Source organism: Scyliorhinus torazame, chromosome 21, assembly GCF_047496885.1.
Source record: "Scyliorhinus torazame isolate Kashiwa2021f chromosome 21, sScyTor2.1, whole genome shotgun sequence".
NCBI classification, from domain to species: Eukaryota; Metazoa; Chordata; class Chondrichthyes; order Carcharhiniformes; family Scyliorhinidae; genus Scyliorhinus; species Scyliorhinus torazame.
In genome coordinates this window covers 104,313,289-104,336,982 of record NC_092727.1, presented here as the reverse complement: position 1 = coordinate 104,336,982, position 23,694 = coordinate 104,313,289, and the positions used below count along the sequence as shown (strand labels likewise).

The 23,694-nt window shown below is 47.9% G+C and overlaps 1 protein-coding gene across 2 annotated transcripts in view; it reads right to left on the bottom strand.

The window, feature by feature from the left end:
- LOC140398456 (epsilon-sarcoglycan-like) overlaps window positions 1-23,694 on the bottom strand; it is a 96,251-nt gene that overhangs the window by 52,455 nt on the left and 20,102 nt on the right. For both annotated transcript variants that reach the window (XM_072487152.1, XM_072487151.1), the window contains exon 6: window positions 57-210. In XM_072487152.1, coding sequence (XP_072343253.1) covers window positions 57-210 — 154 coding nt within the window. The remainder of the gene's footprint in view (window positions 1-56; window positions 211-23,694) is intronic.

Sequence of the window (23,694 nt, the reverse complement as noted above, 5' to 3'; positions counted from 1 at the left end):
TATTTTTGACAACGTTTTGTGACTTATCATAAATGTTGCCAGACAAAAATACTTACCAATGTAATATTACACCAGTTAATAATAAAATGAGGACTAAATATATCCTCACAGCTGATGGGTTCCAGCTGGTCAGTGCACAGTTCATCGGGGCGTGCTTCTTCCTCCAGGCATGAGGGAAAGGGAGTACTGGAACCAACATTTATGTACACGCTGTAAAACAAATACCAAGCTTATCATGTTGCATTTATTTTTAGTTAGGGTCTGAGATAAAAAATAACTGGCATTATGCCAAACAGATTTTAAAAATTACATATCTGGTGAAAGCATTTTTTGCATCGAAGAATTACATTCAATGCTAGACACTTAGCGTGCGATTTAATGCCCAAAGAAACAGAGTCCCATTTTGGGAGCGTATAGCAGGTTTCCCTCAGAGTTTGCAGCGCAGAGAACGACCCCACTATCAAACGGAGCTTTGATTTTTTTGGCCATGGCCGATCTCTTATGACTCCTTATTTATAAAGGGCATGAAGTTTCTGCACTGTTATAGACACAGATTAAACACACTTTATGCTTCCCTGAAGTTCCACGGATGTTTTCTGTGTTGAATGAATGTTATTGTTGCTGTTACTCGAGAGTGACACAGAGCATCAGATTTCTTTGGATGGTTAACTGCTAAGAAATAATTCACGAGTACCTAATGTGGCCATGAAGAATCACATCGTCATGCATTTTACAGTAAGACATTATGTAAAATCCCTTGTTACTTTTCTTTATCAAGTCAATCAGACAACCTTCCTCTCATGCTTCTCCTCCATTGTCCTGCTCTGAGAGGCTGCCATTGTTTAGTCGCATTCTTCTTTTGCAAGCATTGCCAGAGAATCTCTTGCAATGGTTTCTCCTCTTACCCACTCACTATTACCTCAGTAGCCCTCTTTCTCAGACCATCTTCTTTCATCCATCTGCTACTCGGTACCAGCATTGACAGACATAGACTTCAAAATATATGATTATGGTTCACCGTTCTACATGTCTGCCACACTTCCCAGTCCCTCCACTGTCTCTGGGATGTCACATTGTGTCCAATGTCCACTATTGGATGAACCACAATTCCCTCCAGATAAATATTGGGAAGGCCAAAATAATTTTTCTTTAGCTCCTCACACAAACTCACCACCAATGCCCCTGTCCTCTCTTACACTCATTCCCATTTGCCTAATACCCCCACCTTGCCTGATTTCTAGTCACCTTCATGATTAAATCACCCATTCCCTTTCCCTATCCCTGTACAATGCTACAAAGCCCAACGCATCACACAAGCTTGCCACCCGCCCATGGATTCTGTCTACACCTCCCCTCACACATAGGCTTTGCCCTCTTCCAGACCCTTCCTACAGAAGTCTGAAGATCCGCACATCCAGACATAGGAACAGCTTCTTCCCCACAGCTACTAGACTCCTCAACGACTTTTCCTCGGACTGATCTGTTCCCTGTAAGAACACTATTCACAACGCCCTATGCTGCTCTTGCTCATGTATTTGCTTTGTTTGGCCCTTGTTCCGCACTGTAACCAATCACTATTTGTTGATGTACTTTGTCGATTATTCTTTTTGTCTACTGTGTGCATACCATGTACGTTCCCTTAGCCGCAGAAAAATACTTTTCACTGTACTTCGATAGATGTGACAATAAATCAATCAACCACTCTGAATTCCATTGATTTGAGGCATTTATGTGACTCTCCTTTCCTCTTCCTTCCTTCTGTAGACCACATTTTGGAACTATTTCTTTAATCCCCTTTGCATGTCTGTTTCTCTTTCCTCCTTTAAGACCCTCCTTAGAACTCATCTCTTTGACCAAACTTGAGAAACCCTTTGTTGCCTCTTTGCCCATTTTAGAATATTTCTCTGAGGAGCAGTTTGAGGAGGTTTTCGTCATTTAAGATGCTTTTATATATGCACATTGTTGTTGTAATGATAGCAACTAACTCTTCACACTACATCCTAGTTAAATAGTTCACAAACTGGAGTTCTTGCAGTGTGTGTAGGCGCCCTCCCTAACAGCAGTCAGTCACATGTACAACTTAAAACCTTTTCCTCAACTTCAACAAGGAGGCAGACTTCAATTGCCAATTTTGAATTGATTCAATTGTTACGGGAAATAAAATTTGCGCACACTTGCACACCCCGTTTGAAAAAAACGTGGATGCCCAAATGGAGTCATCCCTGATATCGAGAAGCACACAGGCTCTGGGCAACAGGCCACAGAACAGCTAAGGAAGTAGTCTTCTCCGGCTGTGGATGAGATTAGCACACTGCTGATGTTCGACCAAGTTATCAATGTATCCCTGTAATAGAACAGACAACCACCAGCTTCCACCCTGTATCTTTAACCCCAACAGGAGTAATGCCATTTTACCTTGTAACCTTTTTTCTGGAAATCTACCAAAGCGAAAAGTTGAGGTAGAGCAGTGTTTTCCAAACATTTTTTCCGGGGACCCATTTTTACCAACTGGCTAACCTTCGGGACCCATGCTGGCCAACCTTCGCGACCCACACCGGCCGACCTTTGCGGCCCATGCCGGCCGACCTTTACGGCCCACACCGGCCGACCTTCGGGACCCACGCTGGCCAACCTTCGCGACCCACACCGGCCGACCTTTGCGGCCCATGCCGGCCGACCTTTGCGGCCCACACCGGCCGCCCTTTGCGGCCCACGCCGGCCGCCCTTTGCGGCCCACGCCGGCCGCCCTTTGCGGCCCACGCCGGCCGCCCTTTGCGGCCCACGCCGGCCGACCTTTGCGGCCCATGCCGGCCGACCTTTGCGGCCCACGCCGGCCGACCTTTGCGGCCCATCCGGCCGCCCTTCGCGGCCCACGCCGGCCGCCCTTTGCGGCCCACGCCGGCCGACCTTTGCGGCCCACGCCGGCCACCCTTTGCGGCCCACGCCGGCCGACCTTTGCGGCCCACGCCAGCCGACCTTTGCGGCCCACGCCGGCCGACCTTTGCGGCCCACGCCGGCCGACCTTTGCGGCCCACGCCGGCCGACCTTTGCGGCCCACCATTTGTTGCTGACAAAAATGGAAGAAATGGTTTTGGGTCCCTTTGGCCCCAATTGTCCCTTTGTCCCCCTGAACTTGGAAAAAAAAGGCTGCAACCATATAAAACAAAATGCGGCTGCACTGCGCTTGCGTGCCCGATCATCAGGCACGCGCACCGATGATCAGGCACACATGCGCAGTGCAGCCGAATTTTCTTTATCTGTTCCTGGCCATTTTGAAGGCCGCTCGCAGCCGGCATTATTAAAAGCCGGCTGTTGCGTGCAGATTTGCGCGATCGGGAGCGCCGTGACGGACGGCTCCGTGACCCTCCCGTCACCCGCCCATGCCCCACCCGCGGCTCGGGCGTTTGAGTTTGACAATGCCTGAGGTAGAGGAAGAGTAATACAACAAAGAAGAAGCAGCTTAAGTAAAGCTTTCCGTGTTCTGCCCGTGTTCCTCTGCCACCCTCCCTCTACTTTTACTGCCTCCATCACTTGCCTTTTCAGTCCCATTTTTCAGCTCAAATACTTATACCCAAGGGGAATGTAGCATTGTATATTCCCATAGCACGTAAAATGGGGAATGGTTGAGGATATCCCATCTTCCCAAGACCGAGGAACTGATTCTTGAAGGCTTTGGATTTATGGGAATCAGAACCTACCTAAAAGAAGGATTTCTGAGGAATGTCGCAGCTACTATCAGCTCTGAGGTCAGTTCCTGAGTATCTGTGATAACTGATAGATGTGAGTAAAATCCACAGCTTCCACTTGTAACAACATTTTATTGATTGCAGGCATCAGTGGAGACTATGGTTACTCCAATGCTGCAGCAAACAGCTCAGGACAGTTGGTGCCTCTTCCCCCATGGGACAAGTTTTGAACAGGATAGGCAGTAATCTTTGTGACCAGCTTCCAGACCCTGGCAGCCAGGACGTGGGCTGCTGACTCACAGGGTTTTCAAAGACTTATATCTACCATTAGACGATCCAGGCCACTAGATCGACGAGGTCACAGATCAGGCCCATTGGAATGGTGAGGCCGAGATCCATCCCAGCTGAGGCTCCTGCTGCTCTGACCAGCAGTCCAAGCAAGGCAAGGGCTGGTTTAGCACAGTGGGCTAAACAGCTGGCTTGTAATGCAGAACAAGGCCGGAAGCGCGGGTTCAATTCCTGTACCGGCCTCCCCGAACAGGCGCCGGAATGTGGCGACCATGGGCTTTTCACAGGAACTTCATTGAAGCCTACTTGTGACAATATGCGATTATTATTATCTGGGCATCATTCATCATAGCAACATGCTGGTGTTTCATGGAAGGTGACAGTATGTGGCGTTCTCAATGTGCAGCTAGCTAGGAAATGCTTTCAGGGTAAGTTGCCGATGTGGAGAATCATCCCATGACTATTTCCAGTATTGGAGCAACCAACGATCACTCAGCCCATCTGACCCACCTGATGCAGCAAGCACCAGAATAGGGAACAAAATGCATTTGGCTTCCCAGGTGAAACATTCCTCAGGAAAAATAGAGCAAAGAAAATTACAGCACAGGAACAGGCCTTTCGGCCCTCCCAGCCTGCGCCGATCCAGATCCTTTATCTAAACCTGTCTTCTATTTTCCAAGGATCTACTTCCCTCTGTTCCCCGCCCGTTCATATATCTGTCTAGTTGCATCTTGAATGATGCTATCGTGCCCGCCTCTACCACCTCCGCTGGCAAGGCATTCCAGGCACCCACCACCCTCTGCGTAAAAAACTTTCCACGCACATCTCCCTTAAACTTTCCCCCTCTCACCTTGAAATCGTGACCCCTTGTAATTGACACCCCCATTCTTGGAAAAAGCTTGTTGCTATCCACCCTGTCCATACCTCTCATAATTTTGTGAACCTCAATCAGGTCCCCCCTCAACCTCCGTCTTTCCAATGAAAACAATCCTAATCTACTCAACCTTTCTCCATAACTAGCACCCTCCATACCAGGCAACATCCTGGTGAACCTCCTCTGCACCCTCTCTAAAGCATCCACATCCTTCTGGTAATGTGGCGACCAGAACTGCACGCAGTATTCCAAATGTGGCCTAACCAAAGTCTTATACAACTGTAACATGACCTGCCGACTCTTGTACTCAATACCCCGTCCGATGAAGGCAAGCATGCTGTATGCCTTCTTGGCCATTCTATCGACCTGCGTTGCCACCTTCAGGGTACAATGGACCTGAACTCCCAGATCTCTCTGTACATCAATTTTCCCCAGGACTCTTCTTGTAGATTGACTTCTTGTTCAAATTGAAGTTCATTGTATCAAAGAAGAATGTGCACACCACTATTTATGGAAACCTGAGTTAGAAAGAAAAAAGTAATGATTATTGACCCATTCTTCCTGGGGAAAAGAGGTCTGGGGCGGGATTCTCAACCATCGGGATTCTCCGTTCCGCCGGCAGCACACCCACGCCCGGGAATTTCCCGACGGCATGGGGCTGCCCACAATGGGACATCCCATTGACTGGCTGGCGGGAGGGAGAATCCAGCTGCCAGTCGGACAGAGAATCCCAGCCCTAATGTTTGGTGTTTCGTAATGCTCTAAGCTGGGAACTAGATTGATGATTTGTCCATTATTTGAATGCAAGGAGAGAAGGAGTTAAGGCAATGAAGGCTTAATTGTGCTCTGATGACTATTTCATCAGTCACTGACGAATAGCTTGAGTGATAGCCATTCTAATGCTCTCCTCTGTGTAGTTACTGATTTCTCTGATTTCTGAAGCAGTTAGAATCACCGAGGAATGTTCCAATCCAAAGCTTTTGTATGGCAGAGTTCAGCAAGAGGCAGCAAGTTAAAGTTTTGCATTACTTACGACCTGCAGCAGAAGTTTCCTCTCGATGCCCATTCTGGTATAGCCTCGTGTCACAGCAACCCTGTGGGAATGATAGGCCCTACTTCGCTGCTCCACCATTGCGATGTACGAGTTGGTGAAACACCCAGCTCACATGTAAAGTACTTGGGTCACCTGAAAAATTCCTGTCCTTTCTGTGTTCTGCTGATATCCCAAGATCATTAGGTAGAGAGGCAGTAGATTTAGAACTGAGATTTTAGGCGACACGGTGGCACAGCCGTTAGCACTCAGCTCCAGGGACCCAGGTTCAATTCCGGCCTCGGGTGACTGTGCGGAGTTCGCATTTTCTCCCCGTTTGTGGGCGGGTTTCCTCCGGGTGCTCCAGTTTCCTCCCACAGTCCAAAGATGTGCAGGTTAGGTGGATTGGCCATGCTATATTGCCCCTTAGTGTCCAAAAGGCTAGGTGGGATTACTGGGTTATGAGGATAGGGTGGTGGCATGGGCTTAAGTGGGGTGCTTTTTCCAAGGGCGGTATAGACTCGATGGGCTGAATGGTCTCCTTCTGCACTGTAAATTCTATGATTCTATGAACTACTCGCAGAGGGTGGTGAATTTGTGTAATTCGCTTGCCATAGTGCGATGGAATCTGAGCCATTAAATGGTTTCAAGAAAGAGCTAGATATATTTTTGATTGAAAATGGGTTAAAGGGATATGGGCAACAGTGGGAAGGTGGATTTGAGACCAATAAGAGATCAGCCATGATCTGATTGAATGGCGGAGCAGGCTCGAAGGGCTGAATTGCCTACGTCTGCTCCTAATTCCGATGATCCAAGTCCATAAAAGGTGAGGGTGGTCACTACCTTCATAGCTGAGACAGAGTAATCTGTGTAGATGACCAAATGTCTGTGTGGTGTTTGTACATTCTCTCCGTGTCTGTGTGAGTTTCCTCCGGTTTCCTCCCAGAGTCCAAAGATGTGCAGCTTAGGTCGCTTGGCCTTGTTAAATTGCTCCTTAGTGTCCAAAACCTTTGGATGGGGATGTGGGGGATAGGGTGAGGATGTGGGCCTAGGTAGGGTGCTCCTTCGGAGGGTTGGTGCAGACTCAATGGTCTGATTGGCCTCCTTCTGCACTGTAGGGATTCTCTGACTCCTATTACTTCTATCACCAAGACTGTACCTTTTTATGCAGTAGTTGTGAATCTCCCTCTCTGCCTCTTTAGTGAGACCCTCACTCCTGATACACATTTCCCCACTGGCATCCTCATAGGATATCAGTTGTCGCCTGTATAATGATGTTATCCAAAGGTATGCTCACACAGAATGCTAAACCTATTTTTGAGAAGCCCTTGTTGTGGTGGAGAGGGGTTGATGTTAAAATCTCCCACTTCCACAATCGGCCCAAGGCAACCGGTTTGATTAAACTGGATTTCAACAACTTGGTCCAAAAAGTTGTTCCACACTGTGACACCACTTCAATTTCAGGCTCAAAATCTCTCTATTTTCAGTTTGTCTCAGCTGAGCCTGGTAAAATATGCGCATTATATTTTTCATTGCAACTTACCCCTAGTGCATGGCGAGCTTAAAAGCAGTGGATGGACCTCGTTATCATGTATTTAGATCAGCCACGCAGGATCCTGGCAGGCATATCATGGGATAGGGATGTGGGACAAATTAGAAATGCAGAAGATTCCATTCTGGGACAGCAAAATAATCCACTTTGATTTTTATTTTTTTTGCCTCGTCGATCTGTTCCCCCATATTTTAGGCTTCAACAATGCCAACCCCAAGTGGAATTCCAGGCCCGAACTTCATATTATTGCTGTTCATTTGAGAGAGGTTTTGAGCATTTGTTTTAAGAAAAGGATTCAAAGTTTTCTCAATGGTTCTCATTAATAGCTTGGGAATTCAGCTTGTTCTGTGGGCTTGAATCATCTTTTCAATCTTCAGGTTCAATGGGAAGATATTTCAAAGAAATGAAATTTGACACTAATGACGTGTAATACTTTTTCCTTTATATGTGTGCCACCTACTGGTACTAATAGCGACAGTCTTCTGGAAAAAAGCTGCAATGTGTTCTCGCCCCAGTGTGCATTATGGGCTGTGAAATTTTGAGGCAATTAAATTCTTCCTGTAAATTTTCAGGAATCAATTCCACTCATTAATTCCTCACTGTAAATATGAATTGGTTTTCAAAAAAGCAAGCGGGTTGGGGTTGAGGGCTTGGTTTCCATCTCTCGATGGCGGCAAGAATGAGGTTGGTAAAGTTTGAAAAAAAAATGTAGAAGTTGTGTCTGAAAATTGCAATTTGCAGTTTCTTCCTGCCCGAGGTGCGGGAACGCCCCCCAATGGACGGGATTTACATCACAACGTCTCGCGAGATTGCGTTGGATCTCGCGAGGCATTGCGAACCAGGCAGATCCCGGGAGTGGGGTTTCCTGGTTTTTATCGGTCACGCTGCGCCGCAGTGAGCTGCTTTTCCATTGCAGCGTGCCGTTGAATCTGAACCCCGCACGTACCTCTTCGAGGTAAGGGCCGTCGTTGTGAGCACCAAAGGAAATTTGAATTTCCTTCCCCTCACTATTTTCCTGCGCTGATGATGGGTTTGGAAGTCCTAAATAAAACAGCATTGTCTAAGTGTTGAAATCCATTACAGTAGTTATAGAACATAGAACATTACAGGCCCTTCAGCCCTCGATGTTGCGCCGACCTGTGAAACCACTCTAAAGCCCATCTACACTCTTCCCTTATCGTCCATATGTCTAGCCAATGACCATTTGAATGCCCTTAGTGTTGGCGAGTCCACTACTGTTGCAGGCAGGGCATTCCATGCCCTTACTACTCTCTGAGTAAAGAACCTACCTCTGATATCTGCCTATATCTATCTCCCCTCAATTTAAAGCTATGTCCCCTCGTGCTAGACATCACCATCCGAGGAAAAAGGCTCTCACTGTCCACCCTATCCAATCTTCTGATCATCTTGTATGCCTCAATTAAGTCACCTCTTAGCCTTCTCTCTAACGAAAACAGACCCAAGTCCCTCGGCCTTTCTTCATAAGATCTTCCCTCCATACCAGGCAACATTCTGGTAAATCTCCTCTGCACCCTTTCCAATGCTTCCACATCCTTCCGATAATGCGGTGACCAGAATTGCACGCAATACTCCAAATGCGGCCGCAACATGACCTCATGGCTCCGAAACTCAATCCCTCTACCAATAAAAGCTAACACACCGTATGCCTTCTTAACAACCCTCTCAACCTGGGTGGCAACTTTCAGGGATCTATGTACATGGACACCGAGATCTCTCTGCTCATCCACACTGCCAAGAATCTTACCATTAGCCCAGTACTCTGTCTTCCTGTTATTCCTTCCAAAATGAATCATCTCACACTTTTCTGCATTAAACTCCATTTGCCACCTCTCAGCCCAGCTCTGCAGCTTATCTAAGTCCCTCTGTAACATCCTTCTCACTGTCCACAACTCCACCGACTTTAGTGTCATCTGCAAATTTACTCACCCATCCTTCTACACCCTCCTCCAGGTCATTTATAAAAATGACAAACAGCAGTGGCCCCAAAACAGATCCTTGTGGTACACCACTAGTAACTGGACTCCAGTCTGTACATTTCCCATCAACCACCACCCTTTGTCTTCTTACAGCTAGCCAATTTCTGATCCAAACTGCTAAATCACCCTGAATCCCGTGCCTCCGTATTTTCTGCAGTAGCCTATCATGGGGAACCTTATCAAACGGTAGCCTACCGTGGGGAACCTTATCAAACGTTACCATATTGGAGGAAATGCCATAATATATTCAAAGCTGTAGAAAAATATACGGGTACACTTTCCCGTCACATCTTGGACTGTATTTTCAGTGTCCAGAGACCGTGTGACTTTGAAACTATTGGCGCGATTCTCCCAAAGGGGAACAAAGTCCCCTAGCGAGCGCGTTTAGCCCCGTGTTTTCCAGCACTCGCAGTGCCGAGAAACGCATGGCTATTCAAAGCGATTTGCGTTGTACAAGGGGCCTGAACGAGGGTAGCCCCGTTTTGTACAGTGGGAGCTCTGCTCTTTGGAACTCAGTGTAGCGAGAGATCAGGATTTTTTAAATGAAGTCCTGATCACCGAGGTCCCCAAAGCGATCCCCGACCTCCTCCCCAGGCCGAACGCACTGTGGGAGTGTCTCCTTACAGTGAGTTGGTGGGGGCGGGGGGTTCCGGGGGTCATGATGGAGGTGGCAGAGGCGCTGCTCGCCACGCAGACAGCGCTTGATGGGTTGGGGAAGAAACTGGCGCCTCAGAGAAGAATGATCCCGGAGCTCGAAAAGGCATCGGCCATCCAGAGCGACAGGATTGTTGTCCTGGAACAGAGATAAAAAGGTTGGTGGTGACCCTAGGGAGCCTGAAGGGGAAGGTCGAGGACCAAGAGCACTGGTCGAGGTGACAGAATATTCGAATAATGGGCCTGCCAGAGGGGATTGAGGACTGAGACCCGACTGACTACGCAGTCCAGATGCTGGGCAACTTGGTTGGAAGGGACAGCTTCCCCAAACCACTGGAGATCACCAGGGCTCAGAGGTCACTCCGACCAAAGCCCAACGCTGGGGCGCAGCCGAGGATGATAATTGCCAAGCTGCTGAGGTATCAGGATCGGGAGAGGATCCTGCATTGGGCTCAGCAGACCAAAGCGCGCAGTTGTGAATGACATAGAATAAGGATGTATCTGGACATTGGGGCGAACCTGGCAAAGCGCAGGGTCGAGTTCAACCACGCAAAGTCGGCCCTGCACAAGAACAATGTAAAATTTGGGATGTTATTCCCAGCCAGGCTTTGGGTGACATACCAGAATAAAGAACACTATTTCACCACCCCGGCAGAGATGGACAAGTTCATACGTGCAAACGGCCTGGACTAAAGGCAAACAAAGCAGTGGTAAGGAAGACACCGGGAGAAAAAAAGTGATGGACATGGACACTTTTTGTGTCTCGCTATGAGTAGGAGCACTACCTCATAGGATGGAAGGGGCAATGGCAGCAGAGCACTGGAGAGGGTGAGGGGGAGACAGAGAGGACAGCAATGCAGGGGGCATAGGAGGGGGACAGATCAGCTCCAGGAGGGGGCCACTATGATCCCGGGATCATGGCTCCAGCATGTCCGGTTCTGATTGATGGAACAAGATGGCATGGTGAGCAGCCATTTTGTAGGGTCCCCAAACAAAGGGAGACCCCGGAGTGCAAGGGCGCATCCGCGTGGCATACACACAGTTGGCGGCCATGTTGGGTGTGTTATGGGCCAGGGTTTAGAGAACCCCAAAGTGTATCATGGAGTTCACCTGACCCACAACTTTTACTGGATTGTGGGATGGGAAGCACACGGCCCACTCTACAGGTGTGGTACAGCAGAAATGGAAAAGTATTTCTTAAAGCAAAACAAATGTTTATTCTATGAACTCAAGTCAACCTTTTTGCAACATACAGTGGACATCTTAGCAACCATTAATTCAAATACAGCCCCCAAAGAATACAACACTAAGTAATCCTTAATAACTTCCCAAACAACATCCAGAAGACAGAAGAAACACCTTTCAACAGAAGCACATCAGGTTTACATTCACTACTGAGAACATTTATAATTCTGAATTCACCAAATGATCAAGAGATAGCCTTTTCATGGCAATCAACAGTGCACCTGCTCTGTCTGGCTTCAGCTCCAACACTGAAAACGAAACTAAAACACACCCTGCAGCCTGCTCAAAAACGAAAGTAAAAAGCTGACTGACAGCCCAGCTCCACCCAAATTCTGACATCACTGCAGTAGTAAACATCCATTTCTTAAAGGTACTCTCACTACAGATATTTATATACACACCCATTTATAAACACCCATTTCTTAAAGGTACTCTCACATGACGGGTGTCCCCTGGACAAAGGGAAACCCCAGAGCGTAGGGGCCCTGCCTCATGGTGAGAACGGTGACTGGCCATTTTGGGTGGCCCCCTAACAAAAGGAAGCCCCAGAGTGCAGGGGCATATCCACCAGGTAAATATGGTTGATCCCACAGGAAGGTGGAGGACAGAAACCCCCCACCAGATTATCACCTGGAACGTTCGGAGATTCAACAACCCAGTGCAAAGATCCAGAGGCATCACCCAGCTGAAAAGTATGAAAGCTGACAAGCTCCTCCAAGAATCGTACCTGATGGAGAAGGACCGACTGAGGGTAAGGAAGGGCTGAGTGGGTCAGATCTACCCGTTCCTGCTACGGGATGAGGGCAAGGGGGGTAGCTATTCTGATAAGCAAGAGGACGGTGTTCACGGTGAAAAAGACGGTTACAGACCAAGGGCGAATTTACATCATGGTCAGCGGTGTCCTGGATGGGGTACCGGTAGTCCTGGTGAACATGTACACGCCCAACTGGGTGACTTGGAGTTTGTAAAAAAGACCATGGCGGAAATCTCGAACATAGAAACTCACCGACTGATCATGGGTGGGGGACACTTTAACTGTGTATAGGACCCACTGACGGACAGATCAAATCCCAGAACAGGGAAAATGACGGGCATTGTTAGGGAACTGGGAATGTTCATGGAGCAGATGGGGGCAGTGGACCCGTGGCGGTTCCTGCACCCAGGTGAAAGGGAATTCTCATTCTTCTCACCAATACATAAGGTCTACACCCTCATCGACTTCTTTGTAGTAGGGAAATCGGTGCTTCCAGAAATAGTCAGTGCAGAATACTCTGCGAATGTAATATCCGACCACGCTCCACTTTACATGGATGTGAGGTTGGAGACGCCCCATGGAGATTGGACACGACCCTCTTGGGCCACGAGGTCTTCTGCCAGAAAACATCACGGGCCACAACTGGAATGGGGAAGGTGAGCCTTCCACATTCAGGGAGGCACTGAAGGCGGTTAAGGGGAGAAATTATATCCTACAAGGCTCGCAGAGATAGGGAAGAGAGGGCGGTGAGGCAACAACTGATCAACTCCATCCCAGAGGTCGACAGAAGATACTCCGAGGCCCCGGCCGTAGAGCTCCTAGTGGAGAGGAAAAAGCTACAAAGGGACTTTAACCTGCTTTCCACCAGGAAGGCAGTGCACAAACTCCACCAGACATGGGGGACCTTTCATTATGGCATGACTAAGAATGAGATTGGGCTCAGAGTTGCATTCCATGAAGGGAAGCTGTTTGCAAGTGAGATTATTGAAGATTACGTTCTCGGATTAAAGAAACCTCATTGTTACAGTGGGTATGGCATGAACTTAGAAATCTAACAAAGAGACACTTTTGTAGGAGAACTAAGGAACAACAATATCCAGGCCAAGCTTTTGAGCGAATGCAGTAAGCTGATGTGGAAGAAGGTTACAGCCATGGAAGTGACAGAAAGAGATGGCTGCAGATTTCAAGGGAGTTCTTTTCCTCCGCCAGCAGGGGAGGTCCACTGGATTTCAGTGCGATATAAAGCCATCGCAAGCAAGTTCAAAATCTCAGAGTCAGAAATTTAGATACTACCACTGTCATGATTGGCACCAACCATTTAAATGCCACTGTTTCCAGTCAAAGCGCTATGCTTGTAGGAAAGTTGGTCACGTCTAGATGGCATGCAAGAGTGGAGGAAGCAGTAATGCTCCAGGTCGCAGTAAAGCACCAGGCCACAGTCATGCACAAAGTTACGGTCGTGGTAGATTTAAAGCTAGTTCATGAGCCTGTAAATCCTTGAATGCACATATGATAGACATGGGAAGAGAAGTTATTGAGCAGGAATATCAAGAGTTTTATTGAGCCAGAGAGCAAGTAAAAAAAGCAAATGGAAAATATAATCCCTGCACCCACAGTAAAAGTGAAAGTGGGAGATTCACAACTTACTTTAACCGTTGATACAACTGTAACAGGGTCTGATATCTCCGAAGGAGAGTACAAGAAATCCCTCAGCCACATTCACTTGTGCAAAACTGGTGAGAACTGACTAGTTATTCCAATAACAGTGTTAGGTGAAGCTACTGTTAGAGTGGAACACAATGATACATCCCATTACTTGCCATAGGAAGGAACAAATCCTCCCTGATGGAAAGGAATTGACTGAAGAAAATATGGTGAAAGTGGACTGGTTTATTTACAGTAGGAATCAGTAAGAGTAGGTTTGACGTTGAGACAGTGCTGAGAGCACAAAGTGGTCTTTGAGCAAGGAGGACCAAACGATAGAATTAGGCATCGGGATGAGATTGAGTCAGCACATATCATGCAAATACAGACTTTCTTTCAATATTTCCCTCGAACACTGATCCACTTCTAGCCACTAAGTTACCTGTGAATTACTTTGCATACACCAATGTCTGCTGGGGAAATTAGTGAAGAAACTCTCAAGAAAGTGGTGCCCTACTAAGTGCTCAATGGCTGGCCAAAAAGAGTGTGATGATGAGAAACAGCAGGAGTATTTCACACAGAGAAATGAACTGAATGTAGATCAAAGCTGTGTCCTTTGAGGTTTAAGAACCATCCTTCTGCCGTTAGAAAAAGATTGCCAGAGGAACGTCATCATGATCAGGGATAGTCTTTGCGAAAGAAGTTGCAGCAAGAAATTTTTTGGGGCATCCAAAGATGGAGATATTGAAGAGTTGGTGAAAAGTTGTGAAGTGCACGTCAAGAGTGAGGAACGATCCAACCAAGCTTCCTTTCATTCCATGGTCAAATGCACAAAAGCGAATGAGTACATATCAATTTCTTTGAACTGGAAGGGAAAGGTATATTTTTTTGGTTGCTAGCTGTAGCAAGTTGATAAATGTTGAGTCTGTGCCCAATACCAGAAGTGTTATTGAAGTTTTGAGGAGTTGGTTTGAGATATGAGGGCTACCAGAGGTATTGGTGTGAGATAATGGTTCACTGTTTACTTCCGAAGCATTTGAAATATTTTGGAGCAAGAAGGGAATCAAACACACTCCAATACCCCCAAATCGCCCAGCATTGGATGGTGCTGCAGAAACAATTGCAGAGATTGTGAAGAGATCTTTGCCGAAATAAAGATCCAGGCGACAAGCTGAGCAGTAATTTCCATTTTCTCCTTGACACAGGCTAGATGATTTCCTGTTCTCTTGCAGATCATCTACAACAGGTTATTCACCTTCAGTGTTAATGTTTAAACATGTTATTAGGACAATGTTTAGTTTGCTTATGTCTGACATCAATAGCAAATTAACAGAAAAAAACCCAAGATAAAGTGAGGACAAGTCATGATAGATCAGGCATGAATCTTGGAGAGTTCAGCACTGGTCAGAAGGTTATGGTGAAAAATTATCAAGGTGATAAATAGAAGTATATGAATGGCGTGGTTGTAAAGAGATTAGGCGCATTCACACATCTGGTGAAGATTGGGGAAAGACAGTGTCATACAGATCATTTATAAGAGGAAATAGGACAAAAAGAGAGGGTGATAGCCCTTCTTAGTCTTCGTCCAAATTCCTCCCACAGCCCCAAGTGGAAGCACAAAGAAATTGCAAATTTGCCAGTATCACAGTATTCCATTGGAGCAAGTGAACTAGGGTCTTTGATTAAGACCAATCAACGGTCTCAATAATTAAGTGGAGTTGGTAGATAAAATCACAGTTCAGATTCTCAGGCGGAGACGTTAAGAGGACAGCATCAAGCCAATGGAGATGCAAGGAGGTATACCAACATTAAGAGAAATGAGCCAGAGAGGTGAATTGAAAGTAAGGAGCAAAGAAGAAGAAGGAAATTGTTCTTGTCATTGTTTCTTGTCAAATGATGATCATTTTGTTAAAAACACACTGGTGTTAAGGGAAAACATTTTTAAACCTGTAAATTACCCTGGAAATATTGGTCATATATGTTTTAGTTGCAATTCACAACAAATTTGCAACCCAACCTGTTAAATTTTCATAAAAGCAAATTACTGCAGATGCTGGAATCTGAAACGAAAGAGAAAATGCTGGAAAATCTCAGCAGGTCCGTCAGCATATGTAGGGAGAGACAAGAGCTAACGTTTCGAGTCCAATGAATCTTTGTCAAAGCTGGAATTGGCAAAGGATTATGTTAAATTTTCAGTTGATAGTTTAGTCATATTGAATTATGCACATGTACTATTTTACATTTTGATGTATATGTTGTTTATTAAAATGTGGAGGGAGTATAGAGTAGAGCCCTCAGTGCTGCCCTCTCTTTGGGTGAAGTGTCAATAACAGGGTTCAATAATGGCTGGCTGCAGTCGAGCATGTGTTAGTTTCACTGAGTCTAATGCACAACAGCGATTCTGAATGAATTTGCATTATGTTTGAAGAACCGGACATAACACATGCAACAGGAGCTTAATTCTCTGCAGTAACTTCACACAGGCTGTGGTTGCTATGGTAAATTTTATTCTCCGCCAGACTCCGTTCTATGTACTTACAAATGTTTCATAATTGCTACAAATTAAAAATAGTCTCAATGCACTCCAAAGATACTCAAAGAGCTCCTGCTGATAAAGGAAAATAATGCAATATGCTTGCAATCGTTTGCTGCTTGTATTACAATCTACATAAATAGATGAACACTTTAATTGCCAGTTTTGTTTCATGTAGTTTTTCATTCTCTGATGGAGCTTGTTTGTATGTGGATTCCACATGTATTGAGGGCTGCGTTTGTTTAATGTAAAACCTAACCATGAATACACCTAGCCCTTCAATAGAAAACTCTTCATTGTGCCACAAATGTTGGCAAAAGCCAGCTATGTAAAGGATCCTGTGCATGGCACCATTTCATACATCCTATGACAAAGGCATTATTAATGATACAGCTTGCGGGAAACAGAGCAAATAAATAGTTGATATCGAAAGAAAGTTAGGAATTATGTGGCCATAAGCTAAAAAGATGTGGAATGATTGTGTGGTGTCTCGAGACAATACACGGAGACTTGCAGTAACAACTAAAAGGGGTTTATCAACAGTTGGCAAAGTCAACTATATACAGGCACAGAGCAATGCTGGAGAGATCTTGACCTTCTAGCTCCGGGGTCCACACTAGCCCGGGCCCCTGCTCCCAGGGCCCTGCCCTTTCTCTCTATTGGTTGGGGTTCATGCGCTCCCATGCGATTGGTCCTGAACCGGTTACATGGACCGCAAAGCTGCAGCTTAAATTGGCCGCATAACCATATCCCTCCTCCCTTATGTCCCTCATTCCACTTTACAAAGTAAACGCTATGCAAAAGGTCAAGAGACAAAAGGGAAACAAGTCCATCATAGAGTCAATCTGTCCGGGGACATTTGCGTCCCCGTGGACCTCCTTAGGCCCGAAGCCGGATCCTTTGGCTCTGAGGTAGTTTTATTGTCTGCAGAAGATGATGTTTCAGATGAATCCACCTCTTCTGTAAGGCCGCACACCTCACCAACTCCCACCTGTGCTGCTGATGGGGCTGACTCTGAAATTCCCGACTCCCTCCGATCAGGAACAGCCACAGGAGTGACGGCGGCACTAGTTGGATCCATTTGATCTGGTATGGGGGTTACCGTTCCCCCAGCTCCTCACGTGATCGATATGCTTCAGCGCAGTCCCACCATTGACATTGACCATATACGATACAGGCCCCGATTGGGACATGATCCGACCGGCTAACCTGGGTCATCCCAAGATGAAATTTCGAACTAGAACCAGGTTTACCACCTGGAATGATCTCTCACCCTTTTGTGAAGTATGTTGATTTTTCTGGGAGGCCTGACATGCCGCTACCCTCCCTGCCAAGTTTGGAAATATCAAGTCCAAAAGAATTCTGAGTCGATGGCCCACAAGCAATTCAGCTGGCGTAACCCCAGTAATGGTATGGGGGGATCGTATTGTAGGAAAATAGGAAGTTGGCCAGCTGATGTGCAACAGCCAGACTGATTGTTTTCTCATAGCATTCTTAAACGTCTGTAAGGCTTTTTCCACCAACTTATTGGATGCAGGGTGATATGGGTCTCTCCTGGTGTGCTGGATTCCATTTGTATCATCGATGCATTGGAAATCGTCCCCAGTAAAAGGAGTGCCATTAAAAGACACAATAGCTTCTGGTAGGCCATATATGGCAAATATTTGGTGTAAGGCATCCACTGTAGCCACTGAGGTCGTAGTTCCCATCTCTTGTATGGATAGTCATTTGGAATGAGCATCTACCAAGACAAGAAACATCCTGCCCAAGAAAGGACCTGAATAGTCGACATGTACTCTGGTCCATGGACAACCCAGCCACTCCCAAGGGTGCAGATTGGCCAAAGGAGGTAACAACTGTTGAGTCTGGCAGGGAATACATTGCAGACCACTTCCTTAATAGCTTTCTCTATTTCCGGCCACCAGATATAACTGAGAGTCAGCACCTTCATCTTTGTTTGGTCCGGATGGGCGCTGTATGATTCCTGGAAGAGGGGTTCCCTCCCTGGTGGCGGAAAGAGAACTCGAGAGCCCCAAAGTATTACTCCAGCTTCACAGGTTAGTTAAGTAAGGCCTCAACTGTTCAGACTTCTTGTGGTGCCATTCTATTTGTATCACCATGGAAAATATCGGATCTCGATGAGTCTAATTTCGTATATGCCCGGATGACAATTGGTCCAAGAAGTTCAGCGCCAAGTTAATTCCTTTGGGTGCTGACTGTGGTGCCATCTGCTTTGACAAGGGAGATGACTCAATGCGTCCACATTAGAGATTTGGATGCCAGGCCTGTATGGAAAGGTATAGTTGTAGGCCGCTAGAAAGTGTCCAACGTTGCGCCCTAGCAGAGGCAATTGGGGGTATCGGCTTCTCCTCTCTAAAAAGACCCAATAGTGGCTTATGGTCAGTTATTATGATGAATCGTTTTCCATAAACATATTGACGGGAACCTTTGAACATCATAGATGATGTTTGTCCCTCCTTTTTGATTTGGGTGTAATTTCACTCCGTTTCTGAGAGGGTCCTTGAGGCAAAGGCAATTGGCCATTCTGATCCGTCCTCCATCTTATGGGAATAGAACAGGCCCTATCCCAAATGGCGACACGTTGCATATGAGAACAATTGGTTTCTCCAAGTCGAAATGAGTTAAAAGGTTTGAAGATTGCAGAGCCTTCTTTTGCTGCTCCTTCCATTGCCAACGTTGTTGTTTCCTCAGTGGTGCCAATGTCAAAGCCAGATTTGGAATGAACCTGCCAAAATATGGCATAACATAACCGTCCATGCCAAGGAAGGATTTCAGCTGGGCTACATTCCTGGGTGCTGAGATCTCTCGCTTAACTTTGACTTTCTCACTTCCGGTTGCGGCAAGGATGAGCTAGCCGCACGTTTCGGCGGCTCCAGCTCCGACGGACCTTCGGGCTCTTTTAAGAGCCCCAACGGGGACTTTGCCAGCCGAAAAACCCGGTGGGAGGTGCGTGGGAAGGGAGTCCCCCCCCCCGAACGACGGAGGAAAAACCGGCGGCGGCGGCTGCTGCAGCCCGAAGAATCTGCAACCAGAAGGTCAGAGGGAGTGGAACAAAATGGCGGCGGAGGGATCGCAGGTGACATGGGGGCCTGAGCAGGACGAGGTTGTGAGACGGTGCGTGGATCTGCTGAAGAAGGAGGTAATGACCCCGATGTTACAAGCAATTGAGGGGCTTAAAGAGACTTTAAAGACCCAGGAGACTGAGCTTCGCGTGATGGAGCAGAAGGTATCAGATATTGAGGACGAGGTCCTGGGCCTGGCGGTTAAGACTCAGACGCACGAGGCACTTCATAAAAAGTGTGCTGACAGGATTGAGGCCCTTGAAAATGGAGCACGAAGGAAGAACCTTAGGATACTAGGTCTCCCTGAGAGGCGTGGAAGGAGTGGACTGTGGAGCGTACGCAAGTAAGATGCTGAGCTCACTGATGGGTGCTGAGGCCCCTGCGGGCCCCATGGAGGTGGAATGGGCAAATCGGATCCCGGCGAGAAGACCAAAAGCGGGAGAACCACCGAGGTCGATAATCGTGCGATTCTACCGCCTTAAGGACAGAGAAGAGGTCCTGAGATGGGCTAAAAAGGTGCGGAGTAGCAGATGGGAGAATGCTGTGGTAAGGATATACCAGGACTGGAGTGCGGAGGTGGCGAGAAGGAGGGCGAGCTTTAACCGAGCCAAAGAGGTTTTGCACAAAAGGAAGGTGAAGTTTGGGATGCTGCAGCTGGCAAGACTATGGGTCACATATCAGGAGAGACACTATTATTTTGAGACGGCGGAGGAAGCATGGTCCTTCATCAATGAAGAGAAACTGGACCGGAACTGAGGGACTGATGCTGCAGGGAATTGTTATTGTTATTGTTTTTGTTAATGTTATGGTGAAAGTGAATCGAAAAGTAAACAGGGAAGGGGGGGGACACTGGGGAAATGTGGGCGCCGGTGAGGGGGGAAAGGCGGGACATAGTCGAAGAATAGGGAAGGGGACGGGGAGGGGAAAGGGAGCTGCGCCATAAGAGGCGGGTTAGGTAAAGGGATATTCCCGCGTCAGAAAGAATAAGGCGGGAAAACAGGCGCAAGGCGGATGGGAGTTCCCTCACACCGGGGGGCCAAGGAGTGAGCAGGAGTAGTCGGGGTCAGTTGAAGTCAGCTGACTTACGGAAGTGATATGGGGGGAGCAATCAAGCTAGATAGGGATCTAGCGAGGGGGAGGGGGGGGGGGGGGAAGGGGAAAACTGGGTTGCTGCTGCGGAAATCCAAAAGGAAATGGCTAAAGAGTGGGTGGTCGGGGGCGGAGTGCGACGCTGGGGGAGCGAGCGGGAAGGCGGGATATGGGACTGGCCTAGAGAAGGTAATGGCTAGTCGACACGGGAGGGGGGCAGGTAGCCCCCCAGTGAGGCTGATCATGTGGAACGTGAGAGGCCTGAATGGACCGATAAAAAGGGCCCGAGCGCTCGCGCATTTGAAAGGACTAAGGGCAGACGTGGCTATGCTCCAAGAGACGCACCTAAAGGTGGCGGACCAAGTTAGGCTAAGGAAAGGATGGGTGGGACAGGTGTTCCACTCAGGACTGGACGCAAAGAACAGAGGGGTGGCCATTTTGGTGGGGAAACGGGTAGCATTTGAAGCAAAGAACATCGTAGCAGACAGTGGCGGTCGATATGTAATGGTGAGTGGTAGGCTGGAGGGAATGGAGGTCGTGTTGGTTAATGTGTATGCCCCAAATTGGGACGATGCGGGGTTCATGAGACGGATGCTGGGGCGTATTCCGGACCTGGAGGCAGGAAATTTGATTTTAGGAGGGGACTTCAACACGGTGCTGGACCCGGGGCTAGATAGATCCAGCTCAAGGACCGGAAGAAGGCCGGCAGCTGCCAAGGTACTTAAGGGGTTTATGGACCAAATGGGGGGAGTGGATCCATGGCGATTTCTTAGACCCAGGGCTAGGGAGTATTCCTTCTTCTCCCATGTCCATAAAGTGTACTCCCGGATAGATTTTTTTGTTTTAGGAAGGTCGTTGATCTCTAGGGTGGAAGAAGCTGAATACTCAGCCATAGCGGTTTCGGACCATGCCCCACATTGGGTGGACCTGGAAGTAGGAGAGGACAGGGAGCAGAGAACACTCTGGCGATTAGATGTGGGACTGATGGCGGATGAGGGAGTGTGTGCAAGAGTGAGGGGGTGTATTGAGAGATACCTGGAGGTCAATGACGACGGCGAGGTCCCTGTGGGAGTGGTCTGGGAAGCACTAAAAGCGGTGGTCAGAGGAGAGCTGATTTCTATTGGGGCCTACAAAAGGAAAACAGAGGCCAAGGAAAGGGATAGACTACTGGGGGAGATTTTAAGGGTGGACAGGGAATTTGCAGAGACCCCGGAGGAGGAGCTGTACAGGGAGAGGAGACGACTCCAGACCGAGTTTGACCTTCTGACCACCAGAAAGGTGGAGGTACTGTGGAGGAAGGCACAGGGGAGGAGGTATGAATATGGGGAAAAGGCTAGTCGCCTGTTGGCGCACCAACTGCGAAAGAGGGCAGCAGCGAGGGAGATAGGAGGAATTAGGGATGAAAGGGGAGACACTGAGCGAAGGGCAGGAAAGATAAACGAGGTGTTTAAGAACTTTTATGAGGAACTGTACAGATCTCAGCCCCCAGAGGGAGAGGAGGGGATGCGGCAGTTCCTGTACCAATTGAGGTTCCCGAAAGTGGAGGAGCAGGAGGTGGAAGGCCTGGGGGCACCGATTGAGGTGGATGAGGTTATTAAGGGACTGGGAAGCATGCAAGCAGGGAAGGCCCCGGGGCCGGACGGGTTCCCGGTGGAATACTACAGAAAATATGTGGACTTGTTGGCCCCGTTGTTGGCGAGGACGTTCAATGAGGCCAGGGAAGGGGGACTCTACCCCCGACGATGTCGGAGGCGACGATATCGCTAATTTTGAAGAGGGACAAAGATCCGTTGCAGTGCGGGTCCTATAGACCTATTTCACTATTGAACGTGGACGCCAAATTGCTGGCAAAGGTGCTGGCATCGAGGATAGAGGACTGTGTCCCGGGGGTGGTGCACGAAGACCAAACTGGGTTCGTAAAAGGGAGACAACTGAATGTTAACGTGCGACGACTATTAGGGGTGATAATGATGCCCTCAGTGGAGGGGGAGGCAGAGATAGTGGCGGCAATGGACGCAGAGAAAGCATTTGATAGGGTGGAGTGGGAGTATTTATGGGAAGTGTTAAGGAAGTTTGGGTTCGGGAACAGGTTTATTCGCTGGGTTAGGCTACTTTATGGGGCACCAACGGCAAGCGTAGTTACAGGTCGACATAGATCGGAGTATTTCCGATTATATAGGGGAACAAGACAGGGATGCCCGCTGTCTCCATTGTTGTTTGCATTGGCAATCGAACCTCTGGCCATGGCGTTGAGAGACTCCAGGAAATGGAGAGGGGTGACTAGAGGGGGAGAAGAACACCGAGTCTCGTTATACGCGGATGACCTATTGTTATACGTGTCGGACCTAGCGGGGGGGATGATAGAGGTTATGCGAATTCTGAGGAGGTTCGGGGAATTTTCGGGGAATAGGTTAAACATGGGGAAGAGTGAATTATTTGTGACACATCCAGGGGACCAGAGTAGAGAGATAGAATGCTTACCGCTGAGGAAAGTGGAAAGAAACTTCCGATACCTGGGGATTCAGATCGCTAGGAGCTGGGGAACCTTGCACAGACTTAATCTGACACGGCTGGTAGAACAAATGGAGGAGGACTTTAAGAGGTGGAACATGCAGCCTTTATCGCTGGCGGGCAGGGTGCAAGCAATTAAGATGATGGTCCTCCCGAGGTTCTTATTTGTATTCCAATGTCTCCCTATTTTAATCACCAGGACCTTTTTTAATAAAATAGACAGGAGCATTACGAGCTTTGTGTGGGCAGGGAAAGTTCCGAGAGTAAGGAGAGGGTTCCTTCAGCGCAGTAGGGACAGAGGAGGACTGGCACTACCGAACTTGGGAGATTATTATTGGGCCGCCAATGTGGCAATGATACGTAGATGGATGATGGAGGGTGAGGGAGCGGCGTGGAAAAGGCTGGAGAGAAGGTCCTGTAAAGGGACGAGTCTAGAGGCGCTGGTGACGGCACCGCTACCGCTCTCACCTAAAAAGTACACCACGAACCCGGTGGTGGCGGCAACACTGAACATATGGGGACAGTGGAGGCGACAGAGAGGGGTGCGGGGAGCCCTGGTGGGATCCCCTATCAGGAACAACCATAGGTTCGCCCCAGGAAGAATGGATGGAGGATTTCAGAGTTGGTACCAGTTGGGAATTAGGAGGGTGGGAGATTTATTCATAGATGGGACTTTTGCGAGTTTGGGAGCATTGGAGGAAAAGTATAAGTTACCCCGGGGAAATTTCTTGAGATATATGCAGGTGAGGGCATT